General features: G+C 47.7%; 2 protein-coding genes and 1 non-coding gene across 9 annotated transcripts in view; 2 read left to right on the top strand and 1 right to left on the bottom strand.

Moving 5' to 3' along the window:
- Positions 1–6,882, bottom strand: part of arhgap44b (Rho GTPase activating protein 44b) — a 54,306-nt gene extending 47,424 nt beyond the window's left edge. For all 7 annotated transcript variants that reach the window (XR_003797673.1, XR_003797676.1, XR_003797674.1 and 4 more), the window contains exon 1: positions 6,568–6,882. Coding sequence is in view for 2 of the 7 variants with exons in the window: in XM_029251854.1 (XP_029107687.1) it covers positions 6,568–6,620 (53 nt within the window). In the remaining 5 variants the exon portion in view is untranslated. The remainder of the gene's footprint in view (positions 1–6,567) is intronic.
- A 3,515-nt stretch (positions 6,883–10,397) lies between these two features.
- Positions 10,398–10,468, top strand: trnag-ccc (transfer RNA glycine (anticodon CCC)). Its single transcript has one exon. It is a non-coding gene; the product is annotated as a tRNA-Gly (tRNA).
- Positions 10,469–10,826: 358 nt separating this feature from the next.
- Positions 10,827–19,021, top strand: fbxw10 (F-box and WD repeat domain containing 10). Its single transcript, XM_029254238.1, has 14 exons — positions 10,827–11,544; positions 11,656–11,832; positions 11,969–12,148; positions 13,038–13,165; positions 13,846–13,962; positions 14,603–14,709; positions 14,816–15,019; positions 15,511–15,632; positions 15,741–15,895; positions 16,054–16,196; positions 16,551–16,709; positions 17,479–17,771; positions 18,199–18,399; positions 18,501–19,021. Exons 1-14 carry the CDS (start codon positions 11,028–11,030, stop codon positions 18,926–18,928), a joined length of 2,931 nt encoding a protein of 976 aa, XP_029110071.1. The 5' UTR covers positions 10,827–11,027; the 3' UTR covers positions 18,929–19,021.
- Positions 19,022–19,816: the final 795 nt, after the last annotated feature.

Raw genomic sequence — 19,816 nt, 5'->3', positions numbered from 1 at the left:
CCAGGCATTTTGCTTGCAAAGAGGCCATCGGTCCAAGAGGACAGTAGGAATGGAGAAGATGCTCGAAGGGCACCAATCCTAAAAAATCTGCACATGGGAGGAATCGGTCGAACCGCATTGTGTACGCAACGCAGCAGGAGGTGCGCTTTCAAATGGAGTTACAGCCAAGGGGTTGCAAGTTCAAATCCCTGGACAGGAAATGCCTCTGGCTCACCGAGAGAAGTATTTAATCCAAATCCTTCGGTAACAATCTAACAGAGGAAAGAGGTAAAACCGGGTAAAATCGTAAGCTCCCCAGCAGTGTTGGTGAAGACATTTGCCAAGGAAAGAAACAATACAATTGGTTTAATGGGCGACGATCACTTGACTCTAATGACTCAGACAAGGTGGGCGGTGCTAAAAACGAATTAATTTCGATGCATGGGGAGCAGCTGGGTTTCAATGAAAACACAACCAGCAGACAAATTCCCATTGTTTTATTCCCCAGACTGACTGAGTCTTAATTAATTAAACGTCGCTGACTGCAAACTCGAGAGCACGTATGATACTAGCGCATTAATGTAAGATCACGCAGCGATGATGACGCAGCTCCCGCGATGCTCGAGAGCAAGCGAAGCAACGTTCAAGGACATCGATTAGTAGCTAAACGCTGCCGCTTCTGTTCGGAGTCCCATGCTGGATGCTTGTGTTACTTCCAGCATGAAACGCTATTTTTTTTGGTGTAAAAGCGTCTATTAATCGCACGAAAAACCAAAAGCAATTCAAGGCCCATGAGTTTTACCCGCCCAGGACCGGCTCAGCGAAACCAGCTGGTGGTTTATATTCAAAAAACACGCCTGCAGACTTCAGCGTTCAGAAATCTCTCAGTCTGGGAAATACGTTGTTTGAATTCTACAGACGAGGCAGAAAGAAAAACACAGGTAGCCAAAGCGCACCGTTCTCGTAACACCACTTAAATGTAGCCGAGGAGTCATACGAGGACTCTGGTCCTTTAGAAGATTTCTGAGCTTAAGTGCTAAAAAAAAAAAAACATATTGATGATGTGTATATATATATATATATATATGTCAGGATCTTTGGGAAAGGAGCAAAAAAAATGCTCTGCATAACTGCTCCTAAAATAACATCACGAACGATGACAGCAAAGTGTAAACTGTCCTCCAAGACCAATGTTTCTTCAACGCCAATGGGGTAGGCGACACAGCTTCTGTTCTCCAAGCCTCGGATCTCAGAAGGCACGGGGTGAAGAATGACGAGGAATGAGATCTGACAGTTTCCCTGCGTGATTCCAGGCTTCTGGGATTTCTGGTCTGGATTTAGAAGCTCAAAGTAACTCTACCCATGATTGACAGTGGCAAGTGAAGCGCCTAGTGCTGAGTCAACGTCAACGTCAACGTCAACCTTGGCCTTGAGCGGAGGACCCCCCCCGCCCAAGGTGCTCTGGGAATGCCTGTGTTGAAGGTTTCCTCCTTAGACAACTCCACTGGGACGGTTCCTCCAGCCTGCTATTCGATCAGTGTGCTGGGAGGACAGAGGCTCCGCCTCCGGGGACTACGAGTGGGTGGGGCTAAGAACGAGAGTCAAAAACGAGTGCGGAACCCTCCCTCCATACGCACGTTTAGAGCCCTCCCGAGCACCGCCGATGTGGCTGCGATTCACCTGCCCGGCCCTGGCACGATCCGTGTTTTGCTTCGTGAGACCAAGACGCCCCGGTTCACGGCCGGTTTGTCTGACGAGGAAAATAAAACCCACGATCGCGACACACAAGAGGAGGATGCGACAATGTACGCCGTGGCCTCCGTTACGGGGCGGCAACTGTCGGGAAAATACCACAAATGACAGTCCTCAGGCCCCTCTGCGCTTTGCGTCCAAAAAACGACAAAGCATCTCCATAGCAACATATACTGTAAATACCATTTCTGTGTCCCTATTCCCTTATTCCCTTCTGCAATACTGCTGCTGCGGAACACATGAATAATAAATTACGTGTGTTGACTTAGTCACTTTGGCGTTTATTTGTGAGCGGTGAAGAGTGCTTCCAACATCTGACATGGCACATGAAGACATTATTTGTGTTACTGGTGATTAATGTGCAATTATCGTCCTTGTTGAGTATCGCTGTCAAAATTTTATTTCGTAGGTCTGCAGCGATTCCACCCCGGTGCCGCTTTTCGGGGGGAAATTGTTATCAGTCACAACATTTTATCTTCTGTCTTTGCTGAGCCAGCAGTCTGCCTGGAACAGACACACACACACACACACACACACACACACACACACACACACACACACACACACACACACATATATATATACACACATACCCTCCATCTCTGCTTTTATTAGTTTGTGGGGGGAAAAAAAAATCCTTTATAACATCCTTTACAGAGACCTGGTTGTCTTCCTCACAAATTCGAACACTCGATAACCTCGAAACCCCTGCGGAACGAAGAGCGACCGAAACCCGAATGAAAGGATGAGAATAAACAAGCAGCCAATCAGGATTTCCCGCTTGGAAGAATCAGACAGGTTCCCTCCACTCAGGTCGACCTTGCCGACTTGCTCGGCGTGACGGATTCCAGCTCCCCGTTAGCATTACAGCGGATTATTAGGCTAATCTCCAGATTTGGGATTTGTCGTCTGGGTAAAACACTCAGCATGAATGGAGAAACAAAAAAAAAAAAAAAAAAACGTGAAGTGTTTATTCCCAGCGTTACCATCCATTTAAAAAAAGCCTCACCAAGTATGTAGAAAGGAATGTGTAAACGTTATAAATAAACAGAATGCGTGTCTACAGAAGACGACAACGATGCTACTAATTTCTGAGATGCGTGAAAGTGGACGATGAGTCCAAATTAAAGGACCGTTTCACAACATCCCGGATTGCACATCGAGAACTTCCCAAAAAAAAAAAAAAAAAAAAAAAAGAAAAGTGATTTTTTCCCCATTATCACCATCCACCAAAAATCCTCGGTAAATAAACAGTACTGAATATGGAAATGTTATTAATAAATTAATAAACGTGTGCTTGAAAAAGATAAGTTTTGATTACAGACCAAAGTACACATTTTTGGGACATGTGGAATAAGACGACAGTCAAATCAGAGGATTGTCCCACATCCCTCACTACTACTTAGGGCACAAACACATGCGTGAAATTTACATTTATTTATTTATCAGGCCCTTTTCTCCAAATTGACTTCTAATGAACTCATACCTTATTCACCGCGGTGACTTACACTGCTAGATACACTACTTACACTGGGTCACTCATCCATACACCAGTCTCTCTCTGTCACACACACTATGGGGGAACCTGAACACCATATCTTCGGACTGTGGGAGGAAACCAGAGCACCTGGAAGAAACCCACACAGACAGGGGGAGAACATGCAAACTCCACACAGACTGAGCGGGGATCGAACCCATGTCCTCTTGCACCACCCAGGTGCTGTGAGACAGCAGCCCTACTTGCTGTGCCACCATGTCACCACACCATCGATGAAGCACAGACAAAGGCGCGACTTAAATATCGGTTTCCTCTTCCGTTACGTTGACGACCAGAGGGCAGCTGCGAGAGGAAAACACAAGAGAACGGAACAGCGACTCCTCTTTGCATACACACTTTTCCATCGACAGACTGCACGGCGCACGATGGAACGGCCGTCTCGATAAGATCCGAAATATAAAAGTGCAAAAAACAATACGGCAATTTAAGAGACGTAGGAAAACGTGACAAGGTGTCACAATATGAAGATGATCTAAAGCTTCCGTGTTAACAGAAGAATATGTACAGTTTGGGATTCCCTCCCGGGATACGAACCCAGAATTGACTCCTTAACCGCTGCACCCCTAGCTTCCTACGACTGCAACAAGAGAAAACAAGGTTTCCTGTTGAGTGGCAGTCCAACACACACACACACACACACATACACACACACGCAGGAAAAAAAGAGAAAAAAAATCAAATGCCTTTACACATTACAGTACATCATGTGTGCTGTCACGTGCCATTATTACACACAATATTGCGTTTACCAGATGGTGCTGTTGTTGAGACCTCGGTACGTTATGATGTACTTTATTTCTGGGTCCTCGGTGCTGAACGAACAGAAACCTGCGCTAGACTCCACCCGACAGAATTGCAGAACAAATACGATGATTCACAGTGACCCCCCGCGGGACGGCCCGAGCCAAATTCGCACGGCTCCGCCGACGCCAAAGTCCACACGGCGGATTGACGCTTTCTCACCACGCCCCTCCGTCCCGCTGCAGCCGCCAGGGCTCTGGAGACCGACTAGGAGCGGCTCTCCATCCTTGGCCACCCAACCTCCTCCCACAATGCAGCAGGACTGGGGTGCAGAGTGTTTAATGGGCTGCAGAGTTACTTTTTCCTTTTTTTTTTCCCCCCCAACGATGTGTAAGTCATGCGGTAAAAACACAAAACACTGAGAAAACGAAAGAGAGGACCGAGACCGCCGTCCGGAGGGAGACGTCCCCGTCCCTCTGGGGCAAAGACAAACAAACACACCCGAAAGAGAGTCATCTAAACAAAACGAGGGAGCCATCATGGACGTTGGAGGAAAACCTCCGCTGCTGCAGTCACTTCCGTCTATGACTCATCGCAGAGGCCGTCGCGGCCCTTTTGGCGATAGCGCCGCGTTCCCGAGACGTCCTGTCCGCTCCTGACGGAAGATGATCCGTGACACGTGTCGCGTCACCGTTATCGCGTCGTCGGGAGCGAAACTTAAAATCGACTCGCCTCTCCCCGAAAGCGACGCTTTTTCATCCTGCAATCGGCAAATGACAGCGCTATCTTAACACTTCAGTGTTCATAAGCCCTTATATTACTATTAATAACTTTATTATCAGATATCAGCTTTTCTCCATAGCGACTTAAAACAGGAAGTTTGTACACTGAGCTGCTTACACTGATTTTGCCAATTAGACCATTTTGAATGAACCGGTTCGGGATCAGCACCCCCATCAAGGCTATACAGGAGGAGCGGGGATTTGAACCCCGAACCTTTGACATGAAGGTGACTGCGCTAACCACTACGCCACCTGGTGCCCCAGATATACAAATTCGGTTTTGTTCCATTAGATGTTGCTGCGGAAAGTCCAGCGGGACGACTCCGCCATGCCTTGGAAAGTCCCGTCATTGAACATGACCTAAAACCCAATGACGTGATTTGGGTGTGATCTTTCCAGAACATTTGAAAAGGTAAAAAAAAAAAAAAAAAAAAAACTTGTCCATGACACAGAATGCAGGTTCCAACTGAGTCTTTATCCTTTGACTTCGAAGCCTTCAATGCCACACTATTCACCTCACCACCCTGTCAACCACAACCTGAAACGATCCTCATCCCTGGGTACCACCAAACTGTTTTCCCGCCTGCTGTTGCCATGGCGACCACAGTGACCACAACTCTTAAGTTACGCTTTTACAGCCTGTTAAAGGATAGCAAAAAACCGACAAAACACCAATTATGACACGTTTTCCCAGAAGTTAAAACGTTGTCATCCGTCTGATGCCCTTCCTCATAACGCCATTAAGTCATGCAGGTCTAGGACTAAAAACCTAAAAGACTTCCATACGCTGCGGTCTTCAGAAGCAGAACACTGTAGGCCTGTTTCGTGCAATTCATCTCACACTTCATGTCTGTGCACTGCCGTGAGCTGAGGCTCCGAAATATTTCTCTTTCCAGCAACATCTGAAGCAGTGACCCGGCCTGTTTGCATCGAGCGCTGAAGAACATCGGAGGGAAGAGGTTGCGCTGATGATAAAATATGGATGTCATCCTCGACTGTTTATGGAGGCTTCCCTGCATGAACGCCCGAGCGATCGTAATGTAAAAACAGCCTAGACATCAGCTCTTTGGTGGCGATGACCGCCTGTCACCCACGCGACGGTCGGCACACGTCACATTCTGTTGACAAACTCACCCGACGTGCAATAAATACATGAAATGTATTTAAAAAACGAAAAATTATGACGCTGCTGTTAGTTTCACCGATAACCGCACTCACAGACGTGCCAGATGCTGACGGCCCCATCGAGAAGATGATGAACGTGCCACAAACCTTGATCTCCAGCAATATCCAATGAGATCACACTTCTGACACCATCACAACATCGGGATCCAACGGGAAGGGATGAGCGCCGGCCGTCCGGCGGGGTGTCCGCACGCAGCCAGGTGTCCCTCCGCCCACCGACGCACTCGGTTCCCATCCCATCATCATCTCCATCCATACCTTCGCTGCGGGGGCTGTACTCCTCCAGGGCTCTTCCGCACCTTCCACAACCCACGGCACCGATCCCTCTAACAAACCGTTTAACCCCTGAGTCGGGACCCCCGCGCCTTTGTTATTTGGGAACGACATGCAATGGCAGCACAAAGAAAAGCGATTGCGAATATTAGCATCCCATTTCATTGATCCTCCGCTGGAATGTGAGCCTTTTCTCATTCAATGATCTCCATCTTCCAGGAGAGCAAGGCACCGGTGGGGTGGTGGATGAGGAGGAGGAGGAGGATGGAGGTTTCTTCTGCCCTTGTCCTCACTTACCTGCCCACGGTTTGGTTGGCGAGCTGCCGCATGCGGTTGAACTGCTTCTTCATCGTGCATTTATTGTGTTCTGTGCTTTTGATCTTAATTTCTCGGCGTTATTATACGAGCAGCAGCGGGTTTCTTGTTTTTTTTCTTTCTTTTAAAGAAAAGGACTCCGTGAGCGACGCGCAGCCCGTGGACCCGCCCTGCGACAGCCCCTCTCCCGCGCTCCAACCGCAAACTCCATCGCGAACGCGGAGGAACGAGCCCGTGTCGTCGCGCTCCCACGTCCCCGGTCCCCCAGCTCCACCGCCGCGGAGCTGCTCCGCCGCTCTCTGCTATGCGGGCACTGGGACGGTTCGTACGCGACGCGCGGAAGCGGCCGCCGCGCTGCTCCATGGGAAATGTAGTCCTTCATCCGCCATCGGGCACGCAGCGTTTTCCACATGTTTTACTCATTTCAGCCTCTGTCCGCTTCATTTTATCGAGCTCTCTTCGCACCGTCAACAAATCTTACAGTCTAGTGCTGCGAGGGTTGTGGCCTTATAATCTGAAGGCTGTTGACTTGAATCCCCTCCCCTGCAGCACCAAGTTGATACTGAAAAAAATACCCGGCTGTGTAAATCTCAAACACACAGTGACTGAAACCACTTGTCCCATGCAGGCTCATGGAGAGCCAGAGCCTAACCTGGCAGCACAGGGCATAGGGCTGGAGGGTACCTACCCAGGACAGGATGCCAGTCCATCAAAAAGACACCCCAAGCGGGACCTGAACCCCAGACCTGGCAGCGAGCAGGACCTGCTCAAACCTGCTGCACCACCGTGCCCCCCTAAATGGATAAATCACTTATAAAAATAAGACAGGATAACAAAGAGTCCCGTCTTGCTTTGTGAATATAATACGCAAGATAATCTTTGGTGCTCTGGTTTCCTCCCACAGTCCAAAGACATGTGTTTCAAGTAAACTGGTCACTCTGAACTACCTGTACTGTGTGACTCTATAGGCAGATGAGTGTGTGTGTGGTTGCAATGGACTGGCATTTCCTCCAGGTCTCACTGTCTCCTGCTCTAACCATCCAGGATATGCTCTGAACCCCCACAACCATGCACTGGACAAGCACACACACACTGTCTGAAATGCTTGTGCTGAGTAGGGACCCCAGTGAGCTGAAGTCTAACATAGCAGTGCAGGGCACAAGGGACACACCCAAGACGGGACACCAGTCCATTGCAAAGCACCCTAAGCAGGACTCAAACCTCAGACCCACCAAGGAGCAGGCACGGGCCAAACCTTCCACGCCACCACGCCTCCGCACACTGGACAAGCATTTCCTGTTAAATAATGAACAAAAAAAGATTACTCATTTCCCACAAGTTGATCTGGAAATAAATTATAATAGTATAACATCAGTGTGCTCAGTGTTTCAAGGTATTGCAACAGATTATGAAGTCATTGAAAAAGTCAGGCAGTGATTTCAAACAGCAGGCAGCGCCACCTAGCGATGTAGCGAGAGTGACACTGTGACCTCAGCAGTGACCTCAGCAGTGACCTTCTGTTAAGTAAAGAGGGTAAATTGGGTTTTTTAGAATGTCAGAGAGGGGAGGGTCGGGGTGGGGTCTCGCTTTCTGGCAGGTCTTGGGTTCGAGTCCTGCTTAGGGTGCCTTGCAATGGACTGGTGTCTCATCCTGGGTGTGTCCCCTCCCCCTCCAGCGTTGCGCTCTGTGTTGTCGGGTTAGACTCTGGTTCACCACGACCCCGCTTCGGACCAGTGGCTTCAGACAGTGTGTGTGTGTGGAATGTCAGGGAAAGGAGCTGCCGCTGCACAGCAAGTGCTACCGCAGAGCTTTAACCAACTGCAGTAAGACCTTCACAATAACACATTTCCAAAATAAAAACAGATATAAAGCACCATATACATTTACGACTTAACCGAGCACGGAGGCCCAAACGCACATTTAATTGATTGCACGCCTGTTTTACTAAAAGCTCATTTACCACTTAATTTGTATTAATTGCACTCATAGCCTAAAGTATGAATTGAATTATAAACTGCTATGCCAGAACAAACAGTAGAAGGATTCTATTGCTTGCATGAAAATAACTTAGTGTGTATGTTTATTGTGTTTTGTCACGTGTCACTGTCCGGCAGCATTTGATATGCCGAATAAGAACCTTTTCGGAGTAAATGTTGTGCATTATGTACAGCCATATGGTGGCACAATCACGAGTTTACTTAAATGTTATTTATAAGGATAGGGGGCGCGGTGGCGCGGTCCTGCTCTTCGGTGGGTCGGGGGTTCGAGTCCCGCTTGGGGTGCCTTGCGACGGACTGGCGTCCCATTCTGGGTGTGTCCCCTCCCCCTCCGGCCTTACGCCCTGTGTTGCCAGGTAGGCTCCGGTTCCCTGTGACCCTGTATGGGACAAGCGGTTCTGAAAGTGTGTGTTATTTATAAGGACTTCCAATTGAATTTTGTGTCCTCTTCCAACATTTAATTCTCTTCCTGTTCCAGTTTTTATTTCTGTTCCTATTCCAGCCTTTCTTTTATAAAAAAGTTTTTATTTTGTTTATTTCATTTTGTCTTCCTATTACTCCTATTTCTATTTGTATTCCTATTACTATTTTAATTCCTATTCTTGATCCTGTCCCTACTTCTACTTCTCTTCCTTTCACTGTTCCTTTCCCGTTCTTATATCGATTTGTATTCACACTTGTTTGTATTCCTGTTCCTATTATTAAACCTATTCCTATTAATCATTTTACTATTCCTCTCCATATTCTGGTTTCTCTTCTTATTCTATTCCTTTCCCTTTTCCTCCTCCAATTACAATTTCTATTTGTTTTCCTAACCCCTTTCTTGTTTCTTTTCCTATTGTTGTTTTTTAATCCCTGTTTCAAATTAGTATTTTTCCTTACAGCGTTGCACATTAGTGATGTAACTACGCGCAATTGCTTTGGTGTTGAAATAAAAGGAAAAAAGAGAAAATTTTCTGAAATCAGCCAACTCCTGAACGACGGCTCCCCCTGCTGGAGACAGTTGGAACGGAACTGACCAAAGTCCACATCTCTTCCCGTTACAAGCACCGAATTCCACCTTTTTTTAAAATTAATTGGCATTATTTGCAGATGTTGAAACCAGGGGAGTATTTAAAGGGTAGCGCCGCCCCCTGAGAAAAATGATTGGCTTCTCGGTGCACCTCCAATTCCATTGGGCTAGAGTACTGTCAATCTGACAATGCCCAACTCCATTGGATGAGAACGCTGTCAATCGCTGCCTGATACGCAATCATAGCACCACGTTTTTCAAACGGGAGGAGAGACACGAGTGGAACACAGACCATGTGTCTGTAATGGTATGAACACACTCAGTTATATATTTTGAAATATGTGGACTGCGCTGTTGTCGTTCTCTGGAGCAATAATATGCATACGTGAACTCCAGGTAAAAGCAACAGTATACTGGAGCTTGAACTTGATTGCCCAAAGACGACCCTCGCGGTTAACGGCTCCGAAGGTTCCCAAGAGTCCCATTACGTAACTAGTTAGTTATCTTATCTAACGTAACTTCGGCGCACTTCCCGTGACACCTCATTTAAAAAAAATCCTGGAATCGCCCCTGGTGGTTGAAACTCTCACAGGATGGTCGCTTTGGAGACCTTTAAAAAACATTACCAGAGTGTCACGTGCAGATGTGCGGAAGTAAATCATTAAAAACGCTCGCTGAGAAAGTAACAGCCCGAATGTATCCCGAAAGGATCATTTAGAAGGAACAACCCGGTCATCAGTTATGACAAAAAAGGAAACTGTAATCACAGGTCATGACACCACCCTTGCACTCAGAGCTCTCACGCGCCGTTGGTGTAGTGGTATCATGCAAGATTCCCATTCTTGCGACCCGGGTTCGATTCCCGGGCGGCGCACGACTTTTTCTTTCCTCTTCGCTTCACTCCATCTGTGTGTCGCATCCATAGTATTTCATCATACGTATTAAAACCAAAAAGCATAAGGAACTTCGCTAAGTACGAAACCCGTAGTTACATACAATATGAACAATGTTGTGAACAAATGTTAATTTTATTTTTTAAAACATTTGTACATGTGATTTATGTGCATACTTTATTTCTTTAACATCGATAATAACGTCTGTATTACGCGGATTTGCTCTTTGATTGGGGCGACTGAGACTTACAGGAGAGAAAGGCGGCCCACGTGGGGAGGAGCGCGTCGGCTGTTGCTTAGCAACGTGGAAACAACTACATGACGCGGATCGGGGCAAAAGCGCAGCTCGAACATTGAAGTCGTCCAAACGCAGGCGATTATAAGATGCTCTCCCCGTCATCTGAAGTTGTCTGTGAAACAGATCTCGTGAAAGAAATTTTGATCTAAATGCACACAGGAAATCCTTGGTTGGTTGGTTTGAAACAAACAAAGCAGAAGCGAAGTTTCTTCTGACGTTTTCGCCAGTTGGACAGCACTAAGATGGACCTTTGCGAGTTTTTGACTGCTTCTGCGCATGAGCTCCGCTGTAGAGGTAGGGATGGGAACCTCTTCCCATGTGGAAGATGTCAGCCATGTGCGCTCCATTCCCAGATCTCCAGGACCATGCAGTGGTTCCTCAGAGCTGGAGATGAGCTCAGGAGGCACTTCCTCATCGGCATCCTCCTCCGATGTCAAGGCACCGACATCCTCAAAGACGTTGAAAGGCTTCTGAGGGTGACTCACTGCAAAGATTTCACCTACACCAGATCCCGCCAAAAGCCAAGTCTACAGGAGGACTCAACCACGTGGAGCTCCAGTCGAGCACTGGACGGTGAACTCCTCAGAAACACCATCCTGGAAACATGGGATTGGTTTAGTGGTAGTAAACAATGGACCAAAGAGGTCTATGTTTTAAGACTTTTGCAGCTTTGCAACACTGAACTTCTTCACGCTCTTGGAAACCTTACCAACGTTCTCCTAAGAAGAGAGAGGAAAGACTTTCTTCTTGGTGATGTTAGTAAGTACCAATCAATCAATCAATCAATCAATGCGTGTCTCTTACATGAAAGAACCATAGGCTTCCTCTTCTTCCTTAACTCTTTTCTTCCATTCTCTTGTTATGTTCCAGGTGACGTTGAAGACGAAACGTTTTCCATCCCTGAATCCCATTATTCTTTCAAGTCAGATAATCATCCTGAGCTGGACTTGCTCATCTGTGCCAGTTCCAGCTACGGGGCACTGGACCAGGGCTGGGATCTGAAGCCTAAGGATGTCACTTTAGAAACTATCGAAGTCCAAGACCCTGGTGAGTTTGAGGAGGGTACAGATCAGATCTGAGGAAGATACATTAGCACTGAAGGGTCAAGGTGAGGTCAAGGGTGAGTCAATGTAGTTCAGAGAGCACAGACTCTTGAAGCAGACTTCCTGGTGTGGCTTTAAAGGTCTGCAGAATGAAGCCAAGAAAGATGACTCCAGCACCACTGGAGGTGAAACTGGGTCCCTGTGTTGTGAAGACCTGGCCCTCATGGTGACCCCCAGATCCTCCAAAGCGCTCTCCGGTGTCAGCCGATGCAAGGACTTCATCCGTGGGCTACCGGTTCACCTGGCCAAGAGGATTCTGGGTGAGACCTCAGACAGCAATGTACAAATGTGACAAGAATATATTCTCAGTCTCTGCTTTACTCAAAGATCACTTCAATGAAACGACCGTGTTCACCGTGTTCACCTTGTTACCTAACCCTAACCCCATTTGGCACCCCTCTGAATGGACACCATTAAGAAAGAGATTAATGCTGTGCTGTCCTAACAACATTTTCATCACGCTACCTGAAGAGGTCCAGCCAGATCCTGCTCAGCTTTGTGTACAGCTCCTTTGGGGTGAAATGGTCATGGCAGGATAACAACTGCAGAAAAGCCGCCCTCTTTATAGACTGCAGCTTCACTGTGGCAGTTGTGGTTTTTATTTAGGTCCATGACACAGGTGCTTTATAGTGTCCAGCAAAGATGATAATTAGATGAGTGCAGCAGCTCCTGAGAGCATAATCAAGGCATCGCTGTTATTGAGACTGTAGATTTCCTGGAAAAAGCTCTGTTGGAGCCTCTGGAGAACATGTAGCCAGAGCACTTTTAAATGTCTCATCAGGACTTGGACACTGGAATTCGTTAGCAGTCATCCATCAGCGACCAGAACACAGCTCCGACTGCAGTTTTTTTTATTACTACTATTAATTCATTTAGCTCGCATCTTTCTTCTAAACTGACTTGCTTCCTTAGGTTTGTATAATAAGCAGCTTATAATTATTTACAATTTTGACACCTTCGCTGATGGTATTAGAACCCAGATTTTTCAACTGCAAAGTGGTGACTCCAACCGCTATGCCACCTGCTGCCCAAAAAAATGTGCAAAGGTGAAAGATTGTTTTCTCTGGGAAAAGACTTTAGAGACCCGTGTCCCAGAATACTCTGTACCCAACTATTTATGTGCTGAAGGACTTTCGTTGTGTTTTGCAGGCCTGCTGGACAAGGCAGCTCTCCTCAGCTGTCTCTATGTGTCCCAGCACTGGCGCTGTTTGGCCAAGGAGGTCTGGGTGGACTGGGAGTTCAAGAGGGTGTTGGAAAATCGGGCTGTGATCGCGCAGGTATCACAACGGGACCTGGGTCAGAATCTAAGGAGGACTTTGTGGACAAGGTGGCTTTCATTACATTTGTTGGTCATTCAAGTAACTTAACAAGCCTGAATGGCAGCAGGGGGCGTAGTGCTTAGTGCCAGTCCCTTACAATGGAGGCACTAGGGTTCGAATCCCCACTCCGGCAGTATGTGGCAGGTGCTCTGGTTTCCTCCCACACTCCAAAGACATGCTGTTCAGGTTCAGCTATAGTGAGTGAGTGTGTTTCACTGATGCATGGATGAGTGACCCCTTGTAAGTAGTGTATCTAGCAGTGTAAGTCACCTTGGTGAATAAGGTGTGTGGGCTAGTAACACTACATAGTATCCGTTGTAAGTCGCTTTGGACAAAAGCATCTGCTAAGTGAATAAATGTAAATAACCTGTAATTTTTTAACTTGCTTTTGGGAAAAGTAAAGGTAGATGTGTAAATAAAAAAAAAAAAAAAAAAGTTGTGATTTGCAATGCTGGTTAAATAAAATACACCACAGAAACATGAAATCAGATAAAAAATGTAGCAAAAGCATTTTGATTGTAACAGCTTGGTTCTTTCTGCTTTACCTCGCATGTAAGTAAAATAGCAATACAGTCCATACAGTCCATCATACAGGAATAAACTGTGTGTGAGTAACGCTTTCTTTTTTACACTTATAGAGGAGTTCTTCCTCAAGGCCCAACCCAGCCTACGCCAACATTCAGGAGGTCCTGGTACCCACTGAAGATGAGGAAGAACATCTACAATTTGGGGAACATGCCTTTAATCCCAGGAGGGTAAATGTTTATGAAATAAACACACACACACACACACACACACACACACGTTCTGAACCGCTTGTCCCATACGGGGTCGCGGGGAACCGGAGCCTAACCCAGCAACGCAGGGCGTAAGGCCGGAGGGGGAGGGGACACACCCAGGACGGGACGCCAGTCCATCGCAAGGCACCCCAAGCGGGACTTCAACCCCAGACCCACTGGAGAGCAGGACCCAGTCCAATCCACTGCACCACCGCGCCCCCCATGAAATAAACATTTAAATAAAAAAAAAACAGTGTTGCTATCAGATTCATAATTCAGTTTCATCATTTCCTAAAGCTGAACTTTATATGTGCTGTTTAAATTCGCCTGGTGAAAAAAAAGCAACATGAAAAAGTTTTGTAATTAGAGAGGTTCTGAAAGTCTTGAAAAGACCAGAAAAAAAAGGCATGGATGAGTATGGAGTTTTGTGAGCAGATGAAACAAATGAATTTAATTAATGTCAGTTGTGTTTCTGATGTGTGTTTTCCGCTTTGCTATAAGCACCATTGAGCCATCTGACAGGTGCAACACCATGCAATAGCTGTCACAAGTCTCATCATGTAGATGTTCTCTGGACCTTCTGCTGTCTTCCCTCTGCAATGTCTCCTTCCTCCAGGAGAGAGGCTTTGAGAAGGCCTATGCTGGCATCAACACCAAGGTGGTGAAGATGGAGGAGAGGAATGTTTACTGTGGCCCTTACAACCTCCTCCTGCTGTTGGACCGGTGAGTAGGCTTAGGGTTAGGGTTAAGGTCAGTAAGCGCCTGGACCGGAGGGGGCAACTGTGGCAGTGGTGCTACCCTTTGACGTGGCCACTATGTCTCCACTCAGGAAGGTGCCGCAGCGAGTTGTGGACTACGGCGGAGGGCAGCTGCTGGCTGTAGGTTCCAAGGACCGGCTGGTGCAACTGCTGGAGGTGGACACGGCGAGGGAAGCGTCACCGGCCATGCGGGGCCACACGGGGAGTATCCGTGCCGTGCTGCTGCGTGAGGAACGGGACCTCCTGATCAGTGCCAGCTTTGACCTCAGTATCAGGTCTGACCCCTCTTTGCCTGGATTCGCCCTTTACTGTCAAGTCCCTCCATTATCCATCAAGTTCCACTGCTCTGTGCCACATTCCACCCCCATCTCTTAGGTCGCACCTATTTCTGGTAGGCCCCACCCCTCATTGTCTAGTCCCACCCCTCTTTGCATAGTTCCACCCTTATCCATCAGGTTCCACCCCTTTCTTTTAGTTCCCACCCTTCACTGTCAGACCTCACACCTTCTTATCAAGTCCTGCCTCTCTGATAGGTCTCATCGCTCTCTGTTAGGTCACACCCCTATCCACTTGGCCCCACCCCTTTTTTAAACCACACCCTTTCTGTCAGGCCATACCCTCCTACCATTATCTTTGCAGGCTGACAGTGTTTACACTTTGTACAACTTAGCCATCACAGAATTTTATGGATCTTGGAAGTTGATGTTTTTGTGGGAGTAAGACCTGATACTTTTGCCATTTCCCCTGCTCTGTACTTTGGCCCCAGGTGCTGGAACTTGAAGACCAAGGCCTGTGTGATGCTGTTCCGTGGCCACTCTGGCACAGTAACCTGCCTTGGGCTTCATGGAGACAGCCTGGTATCTGGGGCCAAGGACTGTAAGGTGAAAGGTGTGTTCAGGTGTTGTAGTTGGAAATGCAGGTTTCAGCTCACTTCCTGGTGGTGTGTGGGACAAGGAGCGAGGGGTCGAGAGTAATAACCGCGTTTCTCGGAGACAGTGTGGAACCTGGTGACGGGGAAGTGCTACGAGAAGCTGAAGTTCCAGCACAGCGATCCCATCCTGTGCGTGAAGACAGATGGAAACGTGGTGCTGAGCAGCTGCCAGAAAGGTCAGGTCAAGATGTGGAGTCTGAAGTCAGCCATGCTCATCAAGGTAACGCTCATAGAGAGGAACAAAGTCAAAATCATGAAACTCAATCCTGAAATCAAGGCCTCAGATTCTTTAGCTCATTTCTTCATTCCTTCCCTTTAATCCGTTCACTTCCCACCCCGAGTTGATGTGGAACCCCTGTGATTTTTGTCCGCCTCCAGGTGTTTGATGGTCATGAGGGTCCTGTTCGATGCTTGTTCTTCAACCAGTGGCATGTCCTCTCAGGTGGTGCGGATGGGTGCGTGATCGCCTGGAGCACCAGCTGCGATTTCCATAAGTCCTTGGCCACCTACCAACACCCAAAGTGAGCAGACCTACAAGGTGGACAACACCTGTGCCGATGCAGCTCTACCAGGTTCAGAACTGGAGTTCATAAAGATGCTTTTAACCAAAAAACTGAAGAAAGTCCCACCGAAAGAATTATGCTGAAATTCTAAATGAGGGAATGGTAATAATCCAAAATACATCACGGTGGTGCAAGATACTTGATGAGCTGTTGCTGAAGGGTTAGGAACTTGCGTTTGACAAGCTATTACCCTGTAAGAATGCATGTAAGTGCTCCGCTCTGATTGTAAATCCCTCCGGATAAGACTGTCTTCCAGATACACAAAGAGTAATGGTAATGATGATGATAATAAGGACAGCGATGCTCTCTCAGGGAGGTCTTGGCTTTGGAGTTTCTTTTCCTCCGTGTAATCACCGGCTGCTCGGATGGGAAGGTACGCATCTTCAACTTCCTGACAGGGAACTGCCTGAGGGTCATCAAAGCCAGCAGTCCGCTGAGCCCCGTGCTCTCGCTGCACGCACACAGCAACAAGTGAGGACTGGTCCCCGTCAACTGTTGACCTTCATCTCTGTTTCATACTCCTCACGCTGTCAACATGCTCCTCCCGCAGTCGCTGATGCTCCTCCCATCTCTGTGCATGGTCCTCTTACTGTTATCCAGGGCCTCCCACATCTGTAATGCTCCTCCTATTTTCACTGATGTTCCGCCCATATCTCTGATGCCCCTCCCACTGCTGCTGATGCTCCTCCCATTCCTGTCCTTTTACTGTTTCCCATGGACCTCCCACATCTGTAATGCTCCTCCTACTTTCACTGACGTTCCTCCCATGTCTCTGATGCCCTTCCCACTGTTCCTGATGCTCCTCCCATCTCAGTCCTCTTACTGTTGCTCATGGCCCTCTCATAGTTTTTTTCATGCTCCTCCCACTATCACTGATGCTCCTCCCATCCCTTTGATGCCCCCATCTCCCATTTCTGTATGTGGTCTTCTTACATTGCCCGTGGTTCTCCTATGTTGCCCATGCCTCTCCCATCTTTTTAATGTCCCTCTGACTTGCTGATGCTCCTCCCATCTCTGTAAACGATCCTCCAACTTTTAGCTGTGGCCCTCCCATGTGTGACATGCTCCTCCCACCTCTGTAGATGGTCCTCTTACTCTTTCCTGTGCTCCAGCCATCTTTATCTTCATGTCGTTGCCCATTCTCCTCCCACGTCAGTCTGTACGTCCTCCTTCCTCGTCCCCCCTTTTCCTCAGGTTTAATCCCCTCAAGATGCCTCTTCCTCTTGTGCCGCCCATGCAGGGTTGTCATTAACACCAAGTCCAGCGTGGTGCTCCTGCGGTTTGCCGAGGTGCACTGGGACTACTCTCTGGAATCAGACCGCACGTTGGTGGGCGAGCCAGCGAGGGATTTGCCCAAGAACAGCTCCTCTGGGTTCCGGAAGCATCCATACCCCTACGTGCGGGCTGAGCGTATGGCCCTCTTGGCCTCCTCCAACAGGAAGCTCTACCACCGCACATCCCAGGAGGCCGAACGGCCAGCGCTTTCGCACCACGCACGCAGTTTGTCCACAGCGAGCATGCGCCGAGCTCAAAGTACGTGAGCTGTTGGCTACATGATCAATGACGGCTGCTCAGTTCTGCATAAGAAAAACTTATTTAAAACTGTACTGAGAGCTATATGTATGCTTGAAAATTGGTTGAAATATTTAAAATAATTTGAACAAAATTTGTTCCGTTTTGCCGTTTTTTTTCAATTATTTTTTTCTGAATATTTAAAAAAAAAAAAAAAAAAAAAAAAAAAAAAGGTAATACTGTGATCCAATTGCTCATTGATGAACTGCGCACAGCGGGTGTCTTAGTCCATATTTACCGCATCAGGTGACTCAGTGGTGTGTAAACCTGACAATACCATGTGTCACGTTCACACCATTGTCAGTGTTCATGTCACACCTTCTCGCACCTGTCGAGTGTAACCTTTCTGGACAGAGTGTGTGCTGAGGGTCCCAAGTGTTTCCCCCAGAAGCCCAACAGGAGTCCTTACGGCCGGCCACGTGGTCCGAACTCCTAAAGTACCGCCGCAGCCGGGCCTACATCGACCTTCAGCCGGAGTTCCTGGGCGAGCCGCCGTCGGCCCTGTCTCCCGGGAGGCCGGTGTGCAGACGTAGCTCTAGCGCCCCCTGCGGGGCTGATCAGATGGGATCAGCTGCACGGCGACTCCCCGGTAAGGCAGCCCTGACCTTCTCCTCAGCCTGCAGAAGTACAGCCATGTAAAATGGGCTACCTTGGGTTCCCCTGATGCTACTTTTCTGCATCCATTTACAGTGAAAGACCGGGACAGAACGAGCGTGTCGGTGTCCTGCAGCGAGAGGGTGGTCAGTAATCGGATCAGGAGGAGGGAGCCACACCACTCCATCACCCCGGAGGATGTTCTCCCAGCAGTGAACTCTTCCCAGCAGCTTCAGCGCACTGATGAAGGAAACTACAACATGGAGAACACCTGGGGGCCTCTCACACCCCCTGGAAATAAGGACCTTGGGGGACGGCTGCCGTTGCCACGGAAACAGGGTTTACCAGCAGCACTCAGCAGAGCTTGGACTTCGAGTGGGACGGGGAAGGTTGTGCACCAAGTGGGTGCCTTCACAACAACCAGCGAGCAGGGTGGCAACCCCCCTCTGCCAATGATCTTGAGGATACCCCCGAGAGGGGGGGCCCCCACGAGGAGCGTAACATTCCCCACCAGTGGGGTGTGACATGTGGCAGCTACAGGTGCCACACACACAGGGGTGTCAGAAACACTTCTTGTTGACAAGTGGAGTCCAGTTTTGCTGTGCTAATTACAGCAGAGGGCGGTATAACACAGTAAAAACAAGTGCAGTTTATTGAAGCACATTTCTGTAGTTTAACTGATGCTAAAATTCAATAGTGTTTAGATCATCTGTGTTTCAGTATAGAAAACGCAAGTCTTTTTACTTTAAGAAGTCTAGAAATTGGTTCTGTCAACATAAGTACATGTTTGGCTAATGCAGTTTATCCAGTTATGCAGATATATATCTAATTATGCAACTATTCTCACAAGAAGTGCAGCAGCAGATGGCATGGCGGTTATAGTTGTCATCTTGGAACTGAAGGACATGGGTTCAAATCCCACTGCCTTGCTGCAGTACCCTTGATGAAAGCAGTTTGCTGAAGTGACGCAGTAAAAATCACCCTGTTGCGTAACTGTGTAATTAGTGTGCAGAGCTGAGAGTGTAAATTGTCAAAGTCCTTTCAGCATCTGCAGAAAGTTATTGCAGCAACTGCCTATTAGCATTTACAATTTTGGGCAAAAAGGAGAAAATGCTCGATAACACCATTTCTATTTTTTTCGCTTTTATTATAGCCCTTGTCCCTCTATATCCTACCAAAATAATTCCTGAAAAAGCACCTCGTGGCGAAAATCTGGATAACAGGCACAATTATGACATTCACTTAATGCGGGAAAACTTTAATTCATTTCAGTGTCATTCCATGTAAGGAAGTAGTTGCTTGGCATGACAGCACGGAGTAAATAACAATAAATAATAACATTATATTAATAAAGTAATAAAAATTCAGTAACGTCTCAACCACCTGTCCACGTCAGGGTCGCAGCAGTCTGG

The sequence above is a fragment of the Scleropages formosus genome, chromosome 1 (assembly GCF_900964775.1).
Source record: "Scleropages formosus chromosome 1, fSclFor1.1, whole genome shotgun sequence".
Classification (NCBI taxonomy): domain Eukaryota; kingdom Metazoa; phylum Chordata; class Actinopteri; order Osteoglossiformes; family Osteoglossidae; genus Scleropages; species Scleropages formosus.
Note: the sequence above shows the minus strand (reverse complement) of the source record. Positions and strands in the feature narration are given on the sequence as shown.